Below are 20,158 nucleotides of genomic sequence, written 5' to 3'. Positions count from 1 at the left end.
GTCTTGACTACAACACTAATTGCACGCTTGGTGGGCTGCCACTAGAGGATGATTGACAGGCGCTCTCCTTTAAACAACACAACAACACACGTTCCCGAGGCGGCGAGTCGAGCCCGGCGCCTCTGATTAGCATAAAGTAGATTCGACTTCAACTTTAGGCAAATGAGGAGCAGCCAACTCGCGCGCCGTCTCTCGACATTCACCACGACGTTACCAGAATGCATTGCACAGCTTTTCACATAGACAATGAATGGGACGCGGGGAAACACCGCTGCCTGTGGACACGCACTGTCACACGTCTCACCCGCCCGCCCGTCCATATTACGTGCATTGTCGGTAACAATAAGCGATGCCGTGGTTGGGTTTTTTAAGCTACCAGTCAGTAACAGCTGTCTGTAAAACCTCAGCTATGTATAGCTCACAAATCTCGCGAGACGGATTTTTAACGCAACGGGAAATATCATCGACTTTAATCTCGCGAGATCTCGTGGTACGAGATCTCGTCACACCCCTACATTTAGGTCATTTTTGTCCAAAGCGACTTACAATATGTACATTTGTCAAAAGAAGGAAACAAAGAAACCACAACGTATCATTGCTGATAAAGTAAGAGCTAAAAATAGAACAAGTGTTAGGTCCTCATCTGAGTAACATAGTACGTTAAGAGCGACAGTGCTATGATCAGAGTGCTATATGTAGCGAGTCTGCAACGCCACAAAGCTCACCACGACACCACAGCTTTCTTTGTGTTTGTTTATTCAGTATGCCTGTAATGGCACAAACATGACAGGGACAGGAATAAGTTCACATCATCCTCATCAGGCAACTGTCTCATTCAGCCGTGAACGCAGACTGAAATAACAAAGAAACACATTCATTGAAGTGATCGTATAGTGGGTAATCATTATAATCATACCTGTAATGGCACAAACATGACAGGGACAGGAATAAGTTCACATCATCCTCATCAGGCAACTGCAAAGGATGCATGTAATAATAATAATAATAATAATGAGAAACAAATACAAAATAACTGTGGAAATAATAAATATGCCCTGTATCACATGTCCAACCATCACAGAGTAGCACATTAACTCGCACATTAACAGCGTGTGTAAACAATCAACTATAAAATAATCTACATTCATTTTCTACAAGTCCCACAAAGGACTACATCCCCCATAATGCCGCAGCCTACTAAAAGTCGCCAGACGCGCGAGTAGCGGCACTACAAAGGAATGTTGCTGAGCACAAAACGATACAACTTTCAAAAGAACACCTTACATTAAAATAAACGAACCTCTACGCATTATAACCCTCCCATATTGCTCTCGGAACATATTCACACACATATTCATATATTTGATGAACCGTCCATAACCTCACCTGTCTCATTCAGCCGTGAACGCAGACTGAAAGAGAATCTCCAGTGCGCATGCACCACAGCGCCACAGAGGGGAGTTCTCAGACCAAAATACTTCTGATTAAAATTAATGTACATAAAATATTAGTCATTTGTTCAGTTGCTGAAACAATCATACAGCAATGTAAGGAATGACTAAAAACAATGTATAAAATAATATAAAAAACGAGATTACAAAAATACTATAAAACGCTACTCCCCTCCTATTGTTGGCCAGCGGTACATGCCCCCTTAAGACGGTGCTAAATAAATCATTGTGCATTGATTTAAAGTTAGCTGGAATACAAATAAAATGACACCATTACATATAGGTAAGGGTTGGTTGTTGTTTTTTTTTTTTTTGGGGGGGGGGGGTGTTAGTGGGTCATGCTATGTAGAGTCGAGGTGAAGTCTGAACAGGTGAGTCTTGAGCCTTTTTCGGAAGATGGCAAATGACTCTGCTGTCCTGACATTGGTCGGGAGTTCGTTCCACCACGAGGCGCCAGCGCCAGAACGGAGAAGAGTCTGGACTTTGCTGAGCAACATTTGTTTGATTTCAGCGATGGTGGTACCAGCCGGCCAGCTGAAGTAGAGGAGCGAAGTGCTCACTTCGGGGCATGAGGTTTGACCAGTGTTTGAAGGTAGATGGTTGCCGTTCCATTGATGGCCCTGAAGGCCAGTGCCATCGTCTTGAATTGGATGCGTGCTGCAACAGGGAGCCAGTGGAGGTCACGGAGGAGGGGGGTCACATGGGAGAATTTGGGTAGATTGAAGATAAGGCGTGCTGCAGCGTTCTGGATACGCTGCAATGGTTTAATCACAGAGGCCGGGAGTCCGGCCAGGAGAGAGTTGCAGTAGTCATGGCGGGAGATGACCAGTACTTGGACCAGGAGTTGCGTTGCATCCTTTGTGAGGAAGGTCCGAATCCTGCGGATATTGTAGAGGGCAAATCTGCAGGATCGGGCCACAGCAGTGATGTTGGGGGTGCAGGATAGTTGGTCATCAAGGATTACACCCAGGTTCCTCGCAGTTGACGACAGCAATACTGTGATGCCCTCGACAGTGACCGACAGGTCCATGCGAGGGCAGTCTTTCCCTAGGATGAAGAGGAGTTCGGTTTTATTCAGGTTAAGCTTGAGATGATGTGCAGTTGTCCAGACAGAGATGTCAGCCAGACAGTCCGAGATGCGAGTTGCAATGTGAGTGTCAGAGGTTGGGGGAAAAGAGAGGAACAGCTGGGTGTCATCTGCGTAGCAGTGGTAGGAGAATCCATGCGATGTGATAACAGAACCTAGGGATCTGGTGTATAGTGAGAACAGAAGCGGTCCTAATACTGAGCCTTGAGGGACACCCGTGTCCAGAGAACATGGTTTGGACATAGAGCCATTCCATGTGACCTGAAAGGAGCGATTCGTCAGGTATGATGTGAACCAGGTTAGAGCAGAGTCAGTTATGCCAAGTTCTGCCAGAGTGGAGAGGAGGATTTGGTGGTTGACTGTGTCGAATGCAGCAGATAGGTCGAGGAGAATGAGAACGGAGGAGTGGGATGGGGCACTGGCGTCTCGCAGGGACTCGGTCACTGTGAGGAGGGCCGTCTCAGTGGAGTGAGCAGTCCTGAATCCTGATTGATTAGGGTCAAGGAGGTTGTTCTGCAAGAGATAGGATGACAGTTGGTTGTAGGCGGCACGTTCCAAGGTTTTAGAGAGGAATGAAAGAAGAGATACAGGTCTGTAGCTTTGGATGTCAGTAGCGTCTAGGGTGGGTTTTTTAAGGAGAGGCTTCACGGTAGCTGTCTTAAAAGTCACTGGAATGACACATGAGGTGAGGGAGGAGTTGATCTGGGTGGTGAGGAATGGCAAGATGTCGTGTGAGATGTCCTGGAGAAGAGAGGAGGGAATCGGGTCAAGGGAGCAGGTGGTGGCACGGTTAGATGTAACAAGTGCGTGAACGTCTTCAGAGGTGAGGGGGCTAAAGCTGGTAAGACCATCAGAGTTGAGAGTTGGGGGAGATGTCTTCTGGGAGGGAATAGGCGTGAATGAGGAGCTGATGTCATGTACTTTCTTGGTAAAGTAAGTTGCAAAGTCATCGGCAGTAAGGGAGGAAGGGGGGGAGGGGTAGGAGGGGTGAGGAGGGAGGAGAACATGGAGAAGAGTTTCCTGGGGTTGGAGGCAGAAGAGTTGATCTTTGCCAGGTACAAGGCAGATTTAGCTGCCGAAACAGTTGAGGTGAAGTCAGAGATGGGGGGGTTGTTAGTGAGCAAGGTCCTCGTGCTGGCCAGATTTCTTCCATTTTCTCTCCGACCCTCGCAACAATGATCTGTTGGTTCGCAGAGGTTCGGACAGCCAGGGAGGGGAGGGAGATGATCGCGCAGGTCGTGAGATTGGGGGACAGAGAGTGTCCAAAGAAGAGGAGAGTGAGGACATAAGGATGGAGGAGGCTTCCTTAGTAGGCATTAAGGAGAACTGTTCTGAGGATGGTAGTGAGGAAATAACAGTTGAGGAGAGAGCGGAGGGAGTGAGGGATTTCAGGTTGCGGCGGCTGGTGAGAGTTCGAGGCGTAGAGGGGAGGGATGTGGTGGGCTTCATGGGGAGCCCACCACATCTGAAACCCCCGCTAAAGTAAGCCTGATGGTTAGCCTGCCCCGGGGCAGGCTAGTTTGGTCGGATAAATTCCCATGGTTAGTTAGCGGAGAGGGCCTCAAGTCACGTTGATGGTATGCAACTCTCGCTAAAGGTAGCGAGGCTTATCAAAATTAGCCCAGCTTTGCGCTTAGCGAGTTTGATGGAATACCCCTCAGGTGGGAGGCTAGCCAGTCGTTGTGGAACCTATTGCATGCAAGTTGGTGCTGGGGCTCTTTTAGTGCATGTGTTGTTGTAGTGTTTGTAGTGTTGTCCCCAGAGTAGTGAAGTGGTGGGTTTCTCTCCGTAGTCTGCTCCATTGAGGCCTCAGCCCCCCTGATTTTAGTTTATTATCTTTAATTTAATTTATGTTTTAGTATTATAGTTGGCTTTGGTTTAATTGCGTTTGTTAATAAAATATATTTTCTTGTACTATTTGAAATCCCTTTTAGTTTTCCTTTTTTTTGGTTTCCTTTACAATATTATTAATAAAATAAAAACATTTATTTTATTTACCCCATCTCTGCCTCATCAGTCTCGAATCTGTGTCCTTGAGTAAAATTGGTTTCCATATCCTGGGATGCAAGTCCCTAGGTGGTGTCGTTGACCCCTAAGTTATCTTTATTTCCCCCCCTTATATACATTTTTGAAAAACCCACTCTGGATTCCGCCACACATATACAAGAAAACAGCTTTTGGAAAGGTGTACACTGTAGTGACCCCTGTGCATGAAAGGGTTATTTGTTATGTACTTCTCTAAATTACCTTGAATTGCTTTGTGTATGTATGGTGCAATATAAACAGACTTGCCTTGTCTATTGTGTGCTTCATTATTTTGTACACAAAAAAAAGTACTTGCACATTTTGGTATCGTTGACAGGAAAAGCGACTATTAAAGATAAAGGAGTAGTTTGCTCTTCAGGAAGAAAACATAGTGCTGCAGTGGAAAATGGGTCAAAAATCACTTCTCTGCGACAGAGGGAGTAAATTAGGAGACCATTTTATTGCTGCTGCAATTCAAGCACGGTGGATGATGAAGAGGGAATCAGAAAAGGAGAGGAAAACAGGAGAGCTTCTTGTTTTTACTGCAACTCAAATGGAATTATTTTCAAAAGGAGACAGAGAGGTTGGTGTGTTTTGTTGCTCCCAAGAGTCAGACTGTAAAAGCAATTAAATCCAATGTATAGAAGGCAAAAATAGAAAACAGTTTTTATGCTGAAAAAACCCAGATAGGATTCTGTTGCAATGGCAGCAAAAGTTACTCTGTCATTAGCTGTTGTTCTGCCTGGCACAAAACAAACAACATAAAAACCATCTGATCCCTGATAAGTGCAACCACTGGAATATGTTTGTGGATGAGAGCATTGATCTATAAGGATGAGGGAGCAGCATGAGCGAGATAATACAAGCTTGAATAAAAACATTTTTCTAGAGTTTGTGTTTATAGACTTGCTAAAGTCATATCTCAACTGTCGTTATGACACAAGATGTATTATAAGGTTTGCAATGTCACACCCTGATCACTACCATAAAATAATGTTTACCTGTCATTTCCTTCTAAGCATTTTAACAGTTGCAATGAAATATCTTTTTCTGGTGAGAAGAATCTCCACATAGAAGATGCATGAGTCACATGGGAAGTTGAGGACTGACTGTGAATTGAAATTTATAGGTGTTGCTTTAGCTCCTCAGATTAACCCAGACATTCCTGGTCATTTTAATCTGAGGACGACTTTTTACGTAACGGTTCCTTCAGCACATCTGCATTGTCTGCATTTCCATAATGTCTTAAAGACCTGTGAAATTTAGGCAAATTAGTTTGCTGATGTATGAAAATGAGTCAGGAAGTAGTTGTCTGCATAGATCTTCGAGTTCTGACCTTCTGAATGTGTAGAGGAAACATCCCCTGACATCCTGCACACTGTATTGCAGCTCTTTCCTTGCTGGTGGCATTCTGAAAATAAAATATAAATAAATTGATATGTATAGATATGCTTTTTATATTGTAGTACAATACCCAAAGGAATAGATAGTGGCGGACCAAGTGTTAGAAAGAAATGTCAGGCAGACGATACTGTCTGGCTTAGCCTATGATCTCTTCCTTTCATGCTAAAAGAAATATGCATCCCAATCACCAGCCATTAAGTCACACAATACTGCCTTGAGTGCTTATTATGCTCTCTAATAATTACATCCACACGCCACATTCAGGAACATTTCTACCTTTCCCAGAACACAATTGTCTGTTGAAATCCTCTTTGTGGACTGTAGATGCCACCCACCACATGTCCCCTTGTGATGCCAAACTGGACAATGTAAAGTTACAACAGCTTCCTGTGTCACAGTGAGACATGCTAATTGCCCACCTGGCAACAGCAGCCCCGTTCCATAATGTAAACATACGACGACATACCTCTATATCAAGCTTTCTTTCCCTCCGCTTTTCTCCGATTGACGTCCTTGTGCATCTTTACATTCGGAAACAATGTGAGCTAATGTCCTTCCAACTGAGTGACACATCAAACAGTAGCCTACCCATCATCCCCTACTTTCAGCAGTTTAGTCCACATCATGTCGTCAATTTGCGACTGACAGTTCAAGGGTCGCAATATGTTTATTATTGCTTGAAATATTTAGTTGACAATGGTGTTACTATAATTAATGCAATTATACTATTGGTATATTTGCTGCACCAGAGAAGAATAGGTGTGTTTATATGTTGTAGCCACAAGAGGGCACCACCTGACATTCTGCACCCTAGGCGATGGCCTATGTTGCCTACAGTGTTGGGCAAGTTACTTCAAAAGTGTAATGCATTATTTATTACTTGTTACTGTCATTTCAAAGTAATTAGTTACATTACAATATTACTGTCTTGTATAATTGTAAGGCATTACACTACTTTTACATTACTTTTGCATTACTTTTCGCCAAAATAAAAGGAAATATGGATTTTTTGTTCTCAATAGATCTTCTTGTGTTCAATGCAGCTAATTACACAGCAGGATGTGATGTTTTTCGCTTCAAAATAAAAGAACGAAAAACGGAAAATGACTCATATCCCGTTATTCGTAAAAACGGAAAACGAGGAACAGAAAACGACTCGTTAACTGATATTAGATATTGTGTTCATGAATGGGATTCGGGGATGAAATAACAGTGCCATTTTTCATTCCAGATTTGCCGTACGTCTTTTTTAATGACCCGGAAGGCGTTGTGTTATGCTGCGAAATTACCTGAAAGCCTACCTGAGACATTTAGGGGGAGCTCTAAAACACTGTTCATAAACGCTCTGACAGCGTCTGATGCTCGCGTTTTGAAGTAAACCGACTGTTTTAAACACGCACCAAAAGAGCTACGACGCGGACATAAAAGCGGTCCAAAACCGCCTCCGCCTCGCCCGCCGCCCCTCAGCTGTTGATCCTCGGTGTGCCGGGGTCAGCTGCGCTCTGACCCACCGAGAGCCGCTCCGTGAGTCGGTGTCCAGCTCATGGAGCCTGCCAACAACAGCGCCTAATTAACATAGTGTAGAGTTACACGGACCGGACACGGACCGGCTTTCACACTTTTCCAAAAGTGGAGCGTATGCCCATCTCGCGATCGCAAATGTAGAGTCAATTGATTTCGGGTTTAAAATGCATTGTAACGTGCGTTACTGAGATTTGTACCGAGTAAAATATTACCAGTTTTTTTTTTTTGTAATGCCTTACATTACCGCGTTACAGCAAAACGTAATGCATTACAGTAATGCATTACTTTTGTAACGCGTTACTCCCAACACTGGTTGCCTATGCCTATGACTGAAGTGATTAAGTTGTAGCGGTTGTGCTGTTGTGTTTTTAATCAATCAGCGATGGCTGTCCTGCGCACCCTCCTACCAGGCCATTTGTTGTTTTGGTAAAATGTCCCCAACAAAATGTCCCCCTGAACTTAATTTGACCTCTGCTGTGTTATTTACCTCAGATACTAATAGTTAGTTGATTAGAGGTAGAGGTACTATAAATGACAATGATAGACAGACAGACAGACAGACAGACAGACAGACAGACAGACAGACAGACACTTTGTGCTGTATTCAATTGGGTCTCTCTACATGTATGGTAGTCAAAATCAAATTAGATTGTTCACTTTATTTGTTAAATTTCTCAGGTTTTTGCCTTCTTTTAAGCAAAACTACAAAACACATTCTGATCTACTCAATAAGCTGTTTCCTCCGTAAAAAGAAAAGGGGAAAGAAGACCAGAAACAATTTGGCAAATCTAAAAATGAGCAAAGTGAGCATTCATACAACAAGGCACAGACAGAAAAAACATCTGAGAGCGAGGAGATGCAATAAGGTGAAAGCTGACCCGGGACAGTTTAGCGGATTGTTTTTGACAGCTCCCAGACAGCTATAAACAAGCTCTTGGTTCTATCCATCTCCCTGACACTTTTCATTCGGTCTGATGAGATCTGGATTGATGCTGACAAGCAGGGTTATTAAAACACAACACCAAAATATTCCCAAATGTCCATAACACTCGTGAAAATTGATGCGGGGGAGGAGAATGAATACGATAGAAGCACAGGATAAAAGACGAAGAAGAAACATGTTCCATTCAAACTGTTATGTTCCATTCTCATTATTTTTATCACAACTTCACAACATTCCAGACAATAAAAACTGTGAATGCTGAATAACCAATATGTAGGAAACGTCATGGAAGGGAATGTTACAGTCGATTGCAATAGCAATGTTGTAAGTTTTACCTCTGAAAGAACCTCCTCCAATTGAGTTGAAAATAAGCAAGCTGATTGAGAATGAGCACGGAGGATGACTAAAAGCAACTTTCATCTATGGCATTCACTCAGCATTAGTTGTGGAAGCCATTGCTTTGACTGTTGGTGCATGTGGGTTTGCATGGCACGGTTTACTGGGAAAGGAAATTGTCAAAAGTCGTCATGTGTTTTTTGTTACAGTCAAGCTTTTCTTGCAATGAGAAGACAAAAGTTTACCAGCGAAACATCTTTACAGATGTAAAGACCTCTAAAACTAGGCCCCTAGGATGTTAATAGAGACCTGGTATAATGCTGTTTATTGTGGTACAAAAAACTGTTGCGGGCACAGAACATTCCATCTCCTCAGCAAGGAGAGAGAGAGCGTGAGTCATGTCTGGAGTCGCTGGAGAGGTCCCGTCCTGGGTGTAGCCTATTCTCTACCGGTCTTGTGGAGGGAGACTTTATACACGTTCGTCATCGTCTGTGAGGAGGACTCGGTCTTATCTCCTGGCTAACTCACCATTGTTATTTATTTATTTTTTTGTCCATATTTTATAAGTTCACCATTGTTATTTTAACCGGAGAACCACCATCATGTGCTACCGATGGCTACGAGCATTAGCTCACAGACGGCATCCTTCACCAAGTCAAGTCAAGTCAAGTTTGTTTATATAGCACATTTCATATGAATACATAGACACAATGCGCTTTGAGCGAAGAGAAATGGCATACACATACATGCATACACATGAAAATAAAAACAATAGGAAGAAGTGTTTTCAAAAACAAGAACTATAGTCATGAATTAAAAGCTGAGGAAAATAAAAAAGTTTTAATTCCCTTTTTAAAAGCGAACACTGATTGCAGTGACCTTAACTCCAGGGGTAGGCTATTCCAGAGTTTTGGGGCACAGTAGCTAAAGGCACCATGTGTGGCATTGGTGTTGATTCGTGGGGTCGAGATAATTTTTTTACTGGAGGACTTTAGGTAACGCGCTGGATCATAAAAATAAATCAAATCGGAAATATAGGGTGGGGCAAGGCCGTTAAATGATTTAAAAACAAGAAGGAGTATTTTGAACTCAATTCTCTGTTTTACTGTGAGCCAGTGGAGTGATTTAAAGGAAAACACCACCGCGTTTCCATACTGAAGTATGTTCTGCCCTGATCTTAGACGAGGTGATACATACCTCCCTCTCCTCTGTGCGTGCACTCAATGGCTCTTGCGCGCACTCCACGCAGCGCTAATTTGCTAGCATGTAGCTTGGCCCAGTATATTCCTTAGGATCCAAAGGGGGGTGAAGTTAGAAGCGACCAAGCACTTCCACGTTGTCCCTATTTAAATACGGTTACGTGAGTAGTTACACGACCCAAGTTTGGTTACACAAAATGAAACATGCCAATTTTTCTAAGCGGATAACAAGGATAACTATATAATGTATGGCGGAATAACAACTGGAAACACTTCGACATCGGCGCAGTAATATCATCACTCAAAACATGACGGGACTATATACCTTCTGCTTGTTTTCACAACCCTGTACGATGCACGTTATAACCATGATGTTTGATTGTTCACAAACTATCTTACTACAACCTGATGCTTCCTCAACTGTGCACAAACTACTACAGGTAGTGCAGGCAACGGCGTGCAGGTCACGTAGGTTCTATTGACGGAAGTAAGAGGGGGAGGGGAGTGATGATATTACTGCGCCGACGTCGAAGTGCTTCCAGTTGTTATTCCGCCATACATTATTTAGTTATCCTTGTTATCCGCTTAGAAAAATTGGCATGTTTCATTTTGTGTAACCAAACTTGGGTCATGTAACTACTCACGTAACCGTATTTAAATAGGGACAATGTGGAAGTGCTTGGTCGCTTCTAACTTCACCCCCCTTTGGATCCTAAGGAATATACTGGGCCAAGCTACATGCTAGCAAATTAGCGCTGCGTGGAGTGCGCGCAAGAGCCATTGAGTGCACGCACAGAGAAGAGGGAGGTATGTATCACCTCGTCTAAGATCAGGGCAGAACATAGTTCAGTATGGAAATGCGGTGGTGATATGATTAAAATTTGAGATTCTAGTGACTATTCTAGCGGCTGCTGAAGTTGAAGTTTGTTTAAGAATTGTTTTGTTAGACCAGCATAGAGTGCGTTGCAGTAATCTAACCGACTGGAGATAAAAGCATGTACTAACTTTTCAGAATCCTGTAAAGACAGGAAGCCACGGACATTACAAATATTTCTGAGGTGGTAAAAGGCTGTCTAAGTAATGTTAGATGTGTATTTGAAAATTTAGATCTGCAACAAGAGTCACTCCTACGTTTTTAACATTCTCACATGGTTTTGCCAAGGGGGAGGTCAGAATTGAATTGGAAATGTTGTGTTGTCGAATGATAGACCCAAGTGGTAACATGTACAAATTAAAAAGCAAAGGACCAAGACTTGACCTCTGGGGACCCCCATATAAAATGGGCTTTACATCAAAAGAGAGGCTGTAGATAGAAACAGAAAGTGATCTCCCTTAAATAGGATGAGATCCAATCAAGAGCTGTACCCTGGAGGCCAACTGAGTGCTAAAGACATTGAAGAAGAATAGCATGATCGACTGTATCAAATGCAGCACTTAAATCGAGAAGAACGAGAATCGATATTTTTTGGTTGTCAGTTGCAATTCGAAGGTCATTTACAACTCTGACTAGAGAAGTCTCTGTGCTGTGATTTACTCTAAACCCTGATTGATAGGCATCAAAGATGGAATTTTGAGAAAAATTGCTTATAAACAACCTTCTCTAAAATTTTGCTTAAGAAAGGCAAGTTGGAGATGGGCCTATAACTCTCACAAGCCAAGGGGTCAAGCGTAGGTTTCTTTAGAAGTGGTGTAGCAATGGCATGTTTCAGGGAACCAGGGAATGTTCCAGATAACAGTGGACCCGGATTTAGAGACCAGAGACTGGAAGGCAGACAAAAGAGTTTATTTGAACAGGTAATTATGCTGAGAGCTGGTGCGGATGACGTGGCCAGACGGGCAGGTCGGCAGTAGGCAGGCGAGGTGACGAGCAGGCAGGCAGGCGGAAATCCAAACGGAGGGGTGCCAGAGGTTTTCTGGAGGGTGAAGCCAAAGGACAGGCGTTAGCGAAGGGACAAAGGTACCAAGAAGCACGTCAGGTCTTGCGAAGGCAAATGATACGGAGCGTAACAACATCACCTTAGGGATGGAAGAATCTGGCCCCAAAGTGGTGGAGAGACCAGGGGTGCAGTCGAATAGTCAAAAAATAAGGTCCTCCTATTCCTAACTCCTATTCCTTGACCTCTGGGGAAAATGTCACAGGGTTAAGGAAAGGCGATAGGAGAACTCAAAAGGATTTAGGAAATGTCGACCGCGGTGCTCAGAGAATCCGACCGAACTTTCACTAAGCTACGTCATTAAAACGCGGCCGCTGATGATTGACAGCTGATGATCGGCACCGGCGATTGACGTGCGTCTGCGCTGGATAAACTACAATAATGGACTACAAAAAGCGCATCGTCCACTTCTCCACATGTTGGTTTTATAAACAGCTGGTTCACTGACCGGCTTCAGGTCCAGCAGCTCCTCCTTCCTGATTGACCGGTTGCTTTATTTACGTTTCATTTGTGGTTTTAGTTTCGTTTTTGTCAAGTTTGTAACATGATTGAAATAATAAATAAAAAAAATACCATTCAATTATTATCACTGTCCACACACATTTATCATCACTATTCCAATTACTATGTCTGCTTGAAAGTAATTGTTAAATATGCAAATAGGCATATTGTTTGTTTTCATGAACGGCCGAGGTGTGCGGCACTTTAAATGTTGCTCTCGCAAAGAATTGTGGGTCGGTGTAATCTCCTTTCCTTTCGTATAGGAAGGTCTGTTGCATCCTATGCTAAAGGAGCTCTGAAAGGAAGCATTGGAGCTCCTTTCCTTTGCATTTAGAGAATTCGAACGGCTCTTATCATGGCGGCCACTTGTTTACTTCCGGGTCACTTCTTCAGTTAGGAACCTTCCTAAGCAAAATAGACTATTCGACTGCACCCCTGGTTTATGTAGGCTGGGAGTTGATGAGCTGATGGGGGGCAGGTGCGCCACTCTGCTGCAGCCGCCAACACGCCCACCGGACACACCCTGAGGAGGAGCCGGCGAGGGAGAGGAAGGAGGGGGAAAAACAGACAGGGAAAACACAACACACAACAAAACAACCAGAGGGCTATTGCACAAAGGCAGAATTAAGACATCTAAATGAAAAAGCCAGCCTTGAACTAGTCTGGTCTGAGGGGTATTCCATCAAACTCGCTAAGCGCAAAGCCGGGCTAATTTCGATAAGCCCCGCTACCTTTAGCGATAGTTGCGTTCCATCAACGTGACTTGAGGCAGTCTCCGCTAAGTAACTATGGGAATTTATCCGACCAAACTAGCCTGCCCCGGGGCAGGCTAACCATCAGGCTTACTTTAGCGGGGGTTTCAGAGAAGTCCGTCTGTCGGAAACAACTGTACCGGCAGAAGGTTCCGCCAAGCCTAGTCCTCGTGATTTCGTCACGTGAAAGACCAAAAATGACCAAAATTACATATATGAAGTACAAACAGACTATATTTTCATCAAGCGTCGAAAATACATGCTTGCAATTAAAAAATATGAATAAATAATTTATTTTGTTTAACACTGACTGGCCATATCATAACTTAAAGCCCCCAGTTGGGTGAGTGGTGATGCACCTGCCCTCGGATGTGGGCATTGCAGGTTCACACCCCGGCGAGAACATCTCATGTGTGTTTTCTTTTTTTTTTTGCCTGTACAATTGTCTTTAGATCAGAGAATTAGACCAACATTTTACCTTAACTATGATAAATATGTCATACAATTTCCCCCGAACCCAAATATAACTTTCAAAAACATGATAGATATAAAGATGTTATTATTCTTAACCTTTATTTAACCAGATAAAAAACCCATTGAGATCAAGACCTCTTTCACAAGGGTGACCTGGGGCCCGTTTCACAAAGCAGGTTCAACAAACTCTGAACCTAACACTGAACTCTGAGTTGACCAACTCTGAGATGGGCAACTCTGAGTTTTCAGTTTCAGAACAGCGGTTTTGAATTAGTTCAGTCAACTCTGAGTATGTAAACTCTGAGTTACGCGCGTGCCTGCCGACTCTATAAAGCCATCATCAATGGAGCTCCGATACTACGATTCACCATGGCAACGGGGAGAGCGTCATTAGATATTTAGAGTGTTTATGTAGAAAACGAGCTCATCCTGAGAAAGCGGAGCAACGTAACTGCAGCAAAGTAGCGATAGTTGGCGTGGCAGACAATTACTAATGTGATTGGAAGGAAAGGTAATCAAAATCCTCTCCCGACGCAAAGCTGCTAGAATCACTTTTATTTCCATATCGATTAGGTTGACGATGAAAGGACGGCACATTTTTTCAGAGTTGGTTCAGATTCCGGAAAAAGGCGGAGACATGTAGGGAGAAACTCAGGGTTTGTTGAAGCAAACCTGCTAGCGAGCAGGTTATGTTCACAGAGTATGTTACCCGGGTAACTGACTCAGATTTATGCTGAACTGGCTTTGTGAAACCGAAAAACCAGAGTTTCCCTCATCTCAGGGTTAACTAACTCAAGGTTTTCACTAAACCTGCTTTGTGAAACGGACCCCTGGCCAAGAAAGGCAGCAGCACACGTCATGACAATCAGGACAGACAGACAACAACAAACAAGCAGCAAATCACAAACATGAAAACATTAAAATATTAAGTACTAAAGTGCGAGTGAATAAGCAAATACTAAAGTGCAAGTCGATAGGCAAATAAAGTGCAGAAGATATAGATACAGTAACAAATTAAGAACATAGGCACTGTTCAAAAGTTTTCCTTTGACGTTTTCTTAAAATAGAGTGGAATGCTTCCAATGAAACAAGTTCTGATAATCTCAGTTCAGATTGGAGAGCATTCCAAGCAGAAGGGGCAGCGAAACTGAATGCTTTTTTTCCCGATTCAGTCCGAGCTCGAGGAACAGTGAAGTGCAGAATGTCATTTGACCTTAAGGCATAGCGGCTTCCAGTTCTCTGAAGGAACATGCATAAATATATCGGAGCCAGGCCAAGAAGTGCCTTAAAAACTACGGTCAGCCAATGTGTATGGCGTCTTACATTGAGGGAAGGCATGCCAGCTTTTGCGTATAATTCACAGTGGTGGGTGAGGCGACTACAGCCAGTAATAAACCTCAGCGCACAGTGATAGACCGGAGTTAAGGATTTGAGGCAGCTGGATGAAGCTGCCATATACACCACATCACCATAATCAAGGACAGACATGAAGGTTGCTGACATCAGAAACGTCCGAGCTCTGAGTGAAAAACATGATTTGTTTCTGTAGAAGAAACCGAGCTTTACCCTTAATTTAGAGATCAAATTTTGAATGTGCAATTTGAATGAAAGTGCATCATCAATAATGAATCCCAGATACTTATAACTGGTGACCAAATCTAGAGTTTCACCCCGGACAGTTCTGATGGAAGGGACATTTTCCAGGGGAACAGCTGAATTTGAATTGAATTATTAATAGCATGTTATAGATCCCAATGACAAAGGCATTGCTGCATGCAATTTTCAGGTGAGTTCATTAATAGGTTCATTGAATGTATTCATTAAATTGTTGAGATAAATGAGTTGGTCAATGTAGATGCATTTACTAGGCCTATCTAAAAAAAAAGAGAGAAAGAGAGAGAGAGTTCCGGCCAAAGAAAGATGTTTCACAATGTTCCATAGTCATGAATTGAACCGTGGTCTACCGCATGCAAAGCCGGCGCATTACCTCTACGCTATCCTCACGTTTGAGAATTTGTAGTCAGTGTTATATTAGAACATGTTACTCTTAACGGTACTTCCATATTTAATCGCTCGGCAATTCTTGCCCAAGCAGCCTCACAATTTTTATTTATCACTACAGTATTCCCTTTTTTGGTTATGATGGGTTTGTACTCCTCGTACAGTTCCATCAATAATTTTTGCTCTGGTCTTTTCTGCCATTTTCTCGATGATTCGACATTCACGGTTCTGGTCTGGCTTCATATCCCGTGAACGGCGTAACACACGACAACGTTAACCTGGCTTGAATTAGCCTCAACAAGGCGCAGCTGAAATGCGTTAATGGAATGGGTTTAGCTGCAAGTGGAAGTTGGCGTTAGTTCTAACCAGGCTTGACCAGGTAAGCGCCGCTTTAATTAGCGAGTTTGGTGGAATACCCCTCTGATCATCCTGGCTTAATTAGTTGCACGTACACCAAGCCAGGATGAGAAGCGGCGTCTAAGTCAAGCCAGGTGCAAGTAATTCTGTTGAGTGAGCGTTCACGGATTTCAAAGGAGGACCGCAAGGTCGAGCACAGATTCACTGATGCAGACATGGAAAAGACGCGTGCGGCTTTCTTCTCTGCCGCGGAGCAGAGGCTTATAATGGAAACTTATGAGGAAGTGAAGAGTATGATATGCAGAAAAGGAAACACGGCGGCTATTATTAAAGAACGAGAAAAGGGCTGGCAGGCAATAGCGGACCGACTGAATGCGTAAGTGGCACTCATTTTTACAAATTAACATGTTGAAAATGATCACTCGAAGTTAATGTTACTCTGTAAATTTGCCAGGCTAATTGTAAACACTTATCCACAATGTACACGACATCCATATGTTCAAATATCTCGCTCTCTGCACATATTCAGAACAAACATGACTGGACCAAAGAGGACTTGGCACCAAGTGAAGGTCAAATACAAGAACATTTTGCAGGGTGGTAAGTGCAATGATTTTTATACCAATGTACACATGAGTTACAGAAATTAGTTAGAAGCTGTCTGCTTACATATTTTACTGTGTATTGATTTTTAGCGTTCAAGAAAAAGGCTCATTTATCAGGTACGGGGGGTGGCCCACCAACCACGGACCTAACGCCAGCTGAGGAGCTCGCCCTAGACCTTAACCAAGGGAGGCCTGTGATGGAAGGGATCATAGGGGGGACAGCCACAGACTCTGTCCTTCAGCAATTGCCTCCTTCATACAAGGTACGTTATTACACTGTGTGTGTATATGGAACACAATCGACCATTTAATAGGGTTTGTGAACTCTACAAACTGGCTTACCTTGCAGTGTCTGGCAACACTGTCACCCTGCTGGAGCCACCAGATGATAATCCAGTGAGTATTATTCACCAGAAGCATAGGCTTGGCATATTCTCTAAATAGCCTACAAGTTCTAATTTATGTGTGTGTGGCAGGGGGAAGGCACTTCTGCTGCAGCAGATGATGAGGAGACCCTGTCGGTGGACTCCAGAAGGCTTGAGGTATCATGTCAATCTTGTGGGAATACTAATTTAGTCCATAAGAACCAAGGTGTCAGTGATGTAGTGCTGGGGGTTATTTCCAACAGGACCCAGAAGATGTACATCGTGAGAGCCAGTCTGCCAACATTGTGAGTATTGACTAAGGGAAAAACCAAATTATGCACAATTTGTGCTATGCTAATTCCTGCTTTGAAAATTGATGGATGTTTTACAGAATTCACACACTGTCAGGCAGCTTTATGCTACTCACCTGAAAAGGCAGATAGAGCTGGCAGATCTCAAAATCAATGTACAAAGACAAAAGCTACAGGAAGTCGATCTGGACATTGAAATAAAAAGGAGGACACTACAGAAACTGGATCTTGAAATCCTTAAACTAGAAAGAGACGTAAGCTATTTCAGATCACACTTTAAGCATGACTGTATCACAATGTACTAATCACTTTTTTTCTCTCTCTTATCTCTCTCTCCCAAGCTGGGTGATTGACTACAGAATGCAAACACAATTGTAAGTTGTCCTGTGTATTTATTTCAGTGTTCAAAGGGAAAATCAAATGGCCAAAAGAATGGGCTTCATCCACAAACAAAATCAACTAAAATAATTTTGAATGTACTGTTCCCTGACCAGCCTCTCATTGATGTCATCATCATGCAGTCCAGCGTTGTCCCAGTCCACTTCTGCTTGCACTGTGGGGGCCCTTTCCTTCCTGAGACAGGCAATGTTGTGCAGAACAGTGCAGGCAACCATTATGTCACATGCCCTGTCTGGTGTGACCCTGAGGTGGTGCAGGCACTGAAAACGGGACTTCAGGAGGCCGAATGTCATTTCAATTCGGGCCCGTGTTCTAGCATGTGCCCGGATATAGGCCTGCTGTTCTGCTGTCTGTGGGTCCGCAAGGGGAGTAAGTAAGAACGTCTGGCATGCATAGCCCTTGTCTCCCAGCAACACACCTGATATTTCACCTGTGAATATAAAATGTTATCGTTAAAACTATAGCATTGTATACCTTTTGACACTGATGTTTTTAAGGTCGTTTTCAATAAAACCCAAAGAACAAATAATTTGTCTCTTACCTTGTGATAATCTCTGGTAGACATTACTGGCCCGAAAGATTTGAGAGTCGTGGACCGAGCAGGGCCACTTTGCCTCTATATTAGAAATGATGTTGTAGGCATCACAGATAACCTGAAACCATACATTATAATGCCTGTTAATCATATAATATATATACATATAATCAGAATTAATTTATTTAGTTGACAGTAGGCTATCCATAAGTCTTTCTCACCTGAACATTGATGCTATGGAAGGATTTTCTGTTCACAAAATCCCCCTCATGTTCCCCTGAGGGCCGTTTGATGCGCACATGTGTGCAGTCCAGCGCACCGATGACATTAGGGAACGCTGTAGCACAAAATAATGTGTTATCCGTCTCTGTTATGATAGGACACTTTTTGTAATATTTAATACATACCAGCAATCTTCCTCTTTGATGTAACAAATTCTTCTGTGGCCAGGGAAGGTGATGAATATGTTTGAAATGGACTTCAATGCCAGGTACACTGTTCTGATAGTGCGGCAAATAGTCCCTTTATTCAAATTTTCAGCATCCCCTATGGTGTATAAAAATGTGCCACTTGCGAGGAAAGGCAGTGTTACACATATCATTTGGGGTATGGTGAGGGCTTGGCTCCGAGCTGTGCTGTGTTGGACTTTAGGACCCAGCAGTCGGCAAATGTAATGGATCCCATCGCCTGAAAAGCGATAACGCTCATATAGGACTTCGTCAGGTAAGGCCAGTGGATCAAACCTGTCCCGGAACACTCTCTCACGCCGGAAAGCCCTCCTGAGGATAAGCGCCTCATCGTCGATCACGTCATTCAGAAATGGACAGGCCATTGTGAAAGACGGATCACATGTCAATGGGACCCTTATATGCCGATTGCTCTCATCTTTGACTTAATTGAAAACACATTTGCAACTTAATCGGTCATTTTTACAACTTCATATGTTCTGTTATATTCTGTATTCTGCCTAGACAATGAAATAAATCAAAGTCTAGACCTAGCTTTTTATCAAACTTCTGACAGCAATATGAGCAAACTATCACATGAATGATTCTAATGAGGCTGCCTAAATGGTTCTGTTAAATTAAATGTATTAAAAGTCTATTTAACGGACAATTTATTCCTGGAACTTTCATGCAGGCGAATAAAAAATGAACTAGGTTTAAAACAATCATAAATAATAATAATCTGAGAATAATTATGAAACATGTTTATATTCCGATTGGAGTGACAGCTGACTGAACAGATAAAGCAGCAGGATTAATCAAGCCTGGCTGTTAGACCAGGCTAACAGCACAGAATAAATCTCCATGGTAACTTAGGTGCCTGTGCTTTCGTGCAACCGGATCATGGATAAAGTAAGCCAGGATAACCGGAATATCCTGGCTTAATCCCTTATCTAGATTTCGTGCAATAGCCCTCAGGCTGTCACGGCCGAACCATGACAAACAGGGAGGTAATGACAATATGAAGTATGTCAGCAGCCAAGCAGCTGACATACAGGGAGGGAGCAAGTAGCTGAGCCTAATTTTTGGATGACTTCTACCAGCTCATTCAGATGGATTTGAGCGAAATTGTGGAGAGTAACCGTACTATCGGGCAGAGGTGGGCTAAGAGATTGAGAATTGAAGCCATTAGTGGAGGATGATGTGATACTGCTCCTGATAGTTGAAGTTTTTTCACTGAACAATGTAGCAAGCAGATTGTACTTCTCTTTAGTGTGGAGCTCATAGCGTATCAAACGCGGAGGGTTGATTAGTCTGTCAATGGTATTTAACAGCACTTTAGAATTATTTGAACTATCTGATATAATCTGAGAGAAGTACTGTTGTCAAGCTTTTTTCATTTCACAGTTGTACATAAGAATGTGACTCTTATAGTTCATGAAGTCAACCTGTGATTTAGTCTTGCGCCATTTACGTTCATATTTGCGTCAGGTTCTTTTAAAAGTGCTT

At 43.0% G+C, this 20,158-nt stretch overlaps 1 protein-coding gene and 1 long non-coding RNA gene across 2 annotated transcripts; one reads left to right on the top strand and one right to left on the bottom strand.

Moving 5' to 3' along the window:
- Nucleotides 1-16,289: 16,289 nt before the first annotated feature.
- Nucleotides 16,290-17,130, top strand: LOC311017092. The gene is made up of 3 exons (XR_014597587.1): nucleotides 16,290-16,364; nucleotides 16,518-16,588; nucleotides 16,684-17,130. It is a non-coding gene; the product is annotated as an uncharacterized lncRNA (long non-coding RNA).
- Nucleotides 17,131-17,439: 309 nt separating this feature from the next.
- On the bottom strand, nucleotides 17,440-19,035 carry LOC311017753 (putative nuclease HARBI1; the record flags this gene model as incomplete). The annotated part of the gene is made up of 5 exons (XM_084016331.1): nucleotides 17,440-17,454; nucleotides 17,761-18,098; nucleotides 18,210-18,321; nucleotides 18,425-18,540; nucleotides 18,891-19,035. The coding sequence occupies 5 exons, from the start codon at nucleotides 19,033-19,035 to the stop codon at nucleotides 17,440-17,442; spliced, it is 726 nt and encodes a 241-aa protein (XP_083872457.1).
- Nucleotides 19,036-20,158: the final 1,123 nt, after the last annotated feature.

The sequence above is a fragment of the Eutrigla gurnardus genome, assembly GCF_963514095.1.
Source record: "Eutrigla gurnardus genome assembly, chromosome: 8".
Classification (NCBI taxonomy): Eukaryota; Metazoa; Chordata; class Actinopteri; order Perciformes; family Triglidae; genus Eutrigla; species Eutrigla gurnardus.
The sequence above is the reverse complement of the archived record's forward strand: the minus strand, read 5'-3'. Positions and strand labels throughout refer to the sequence as shown.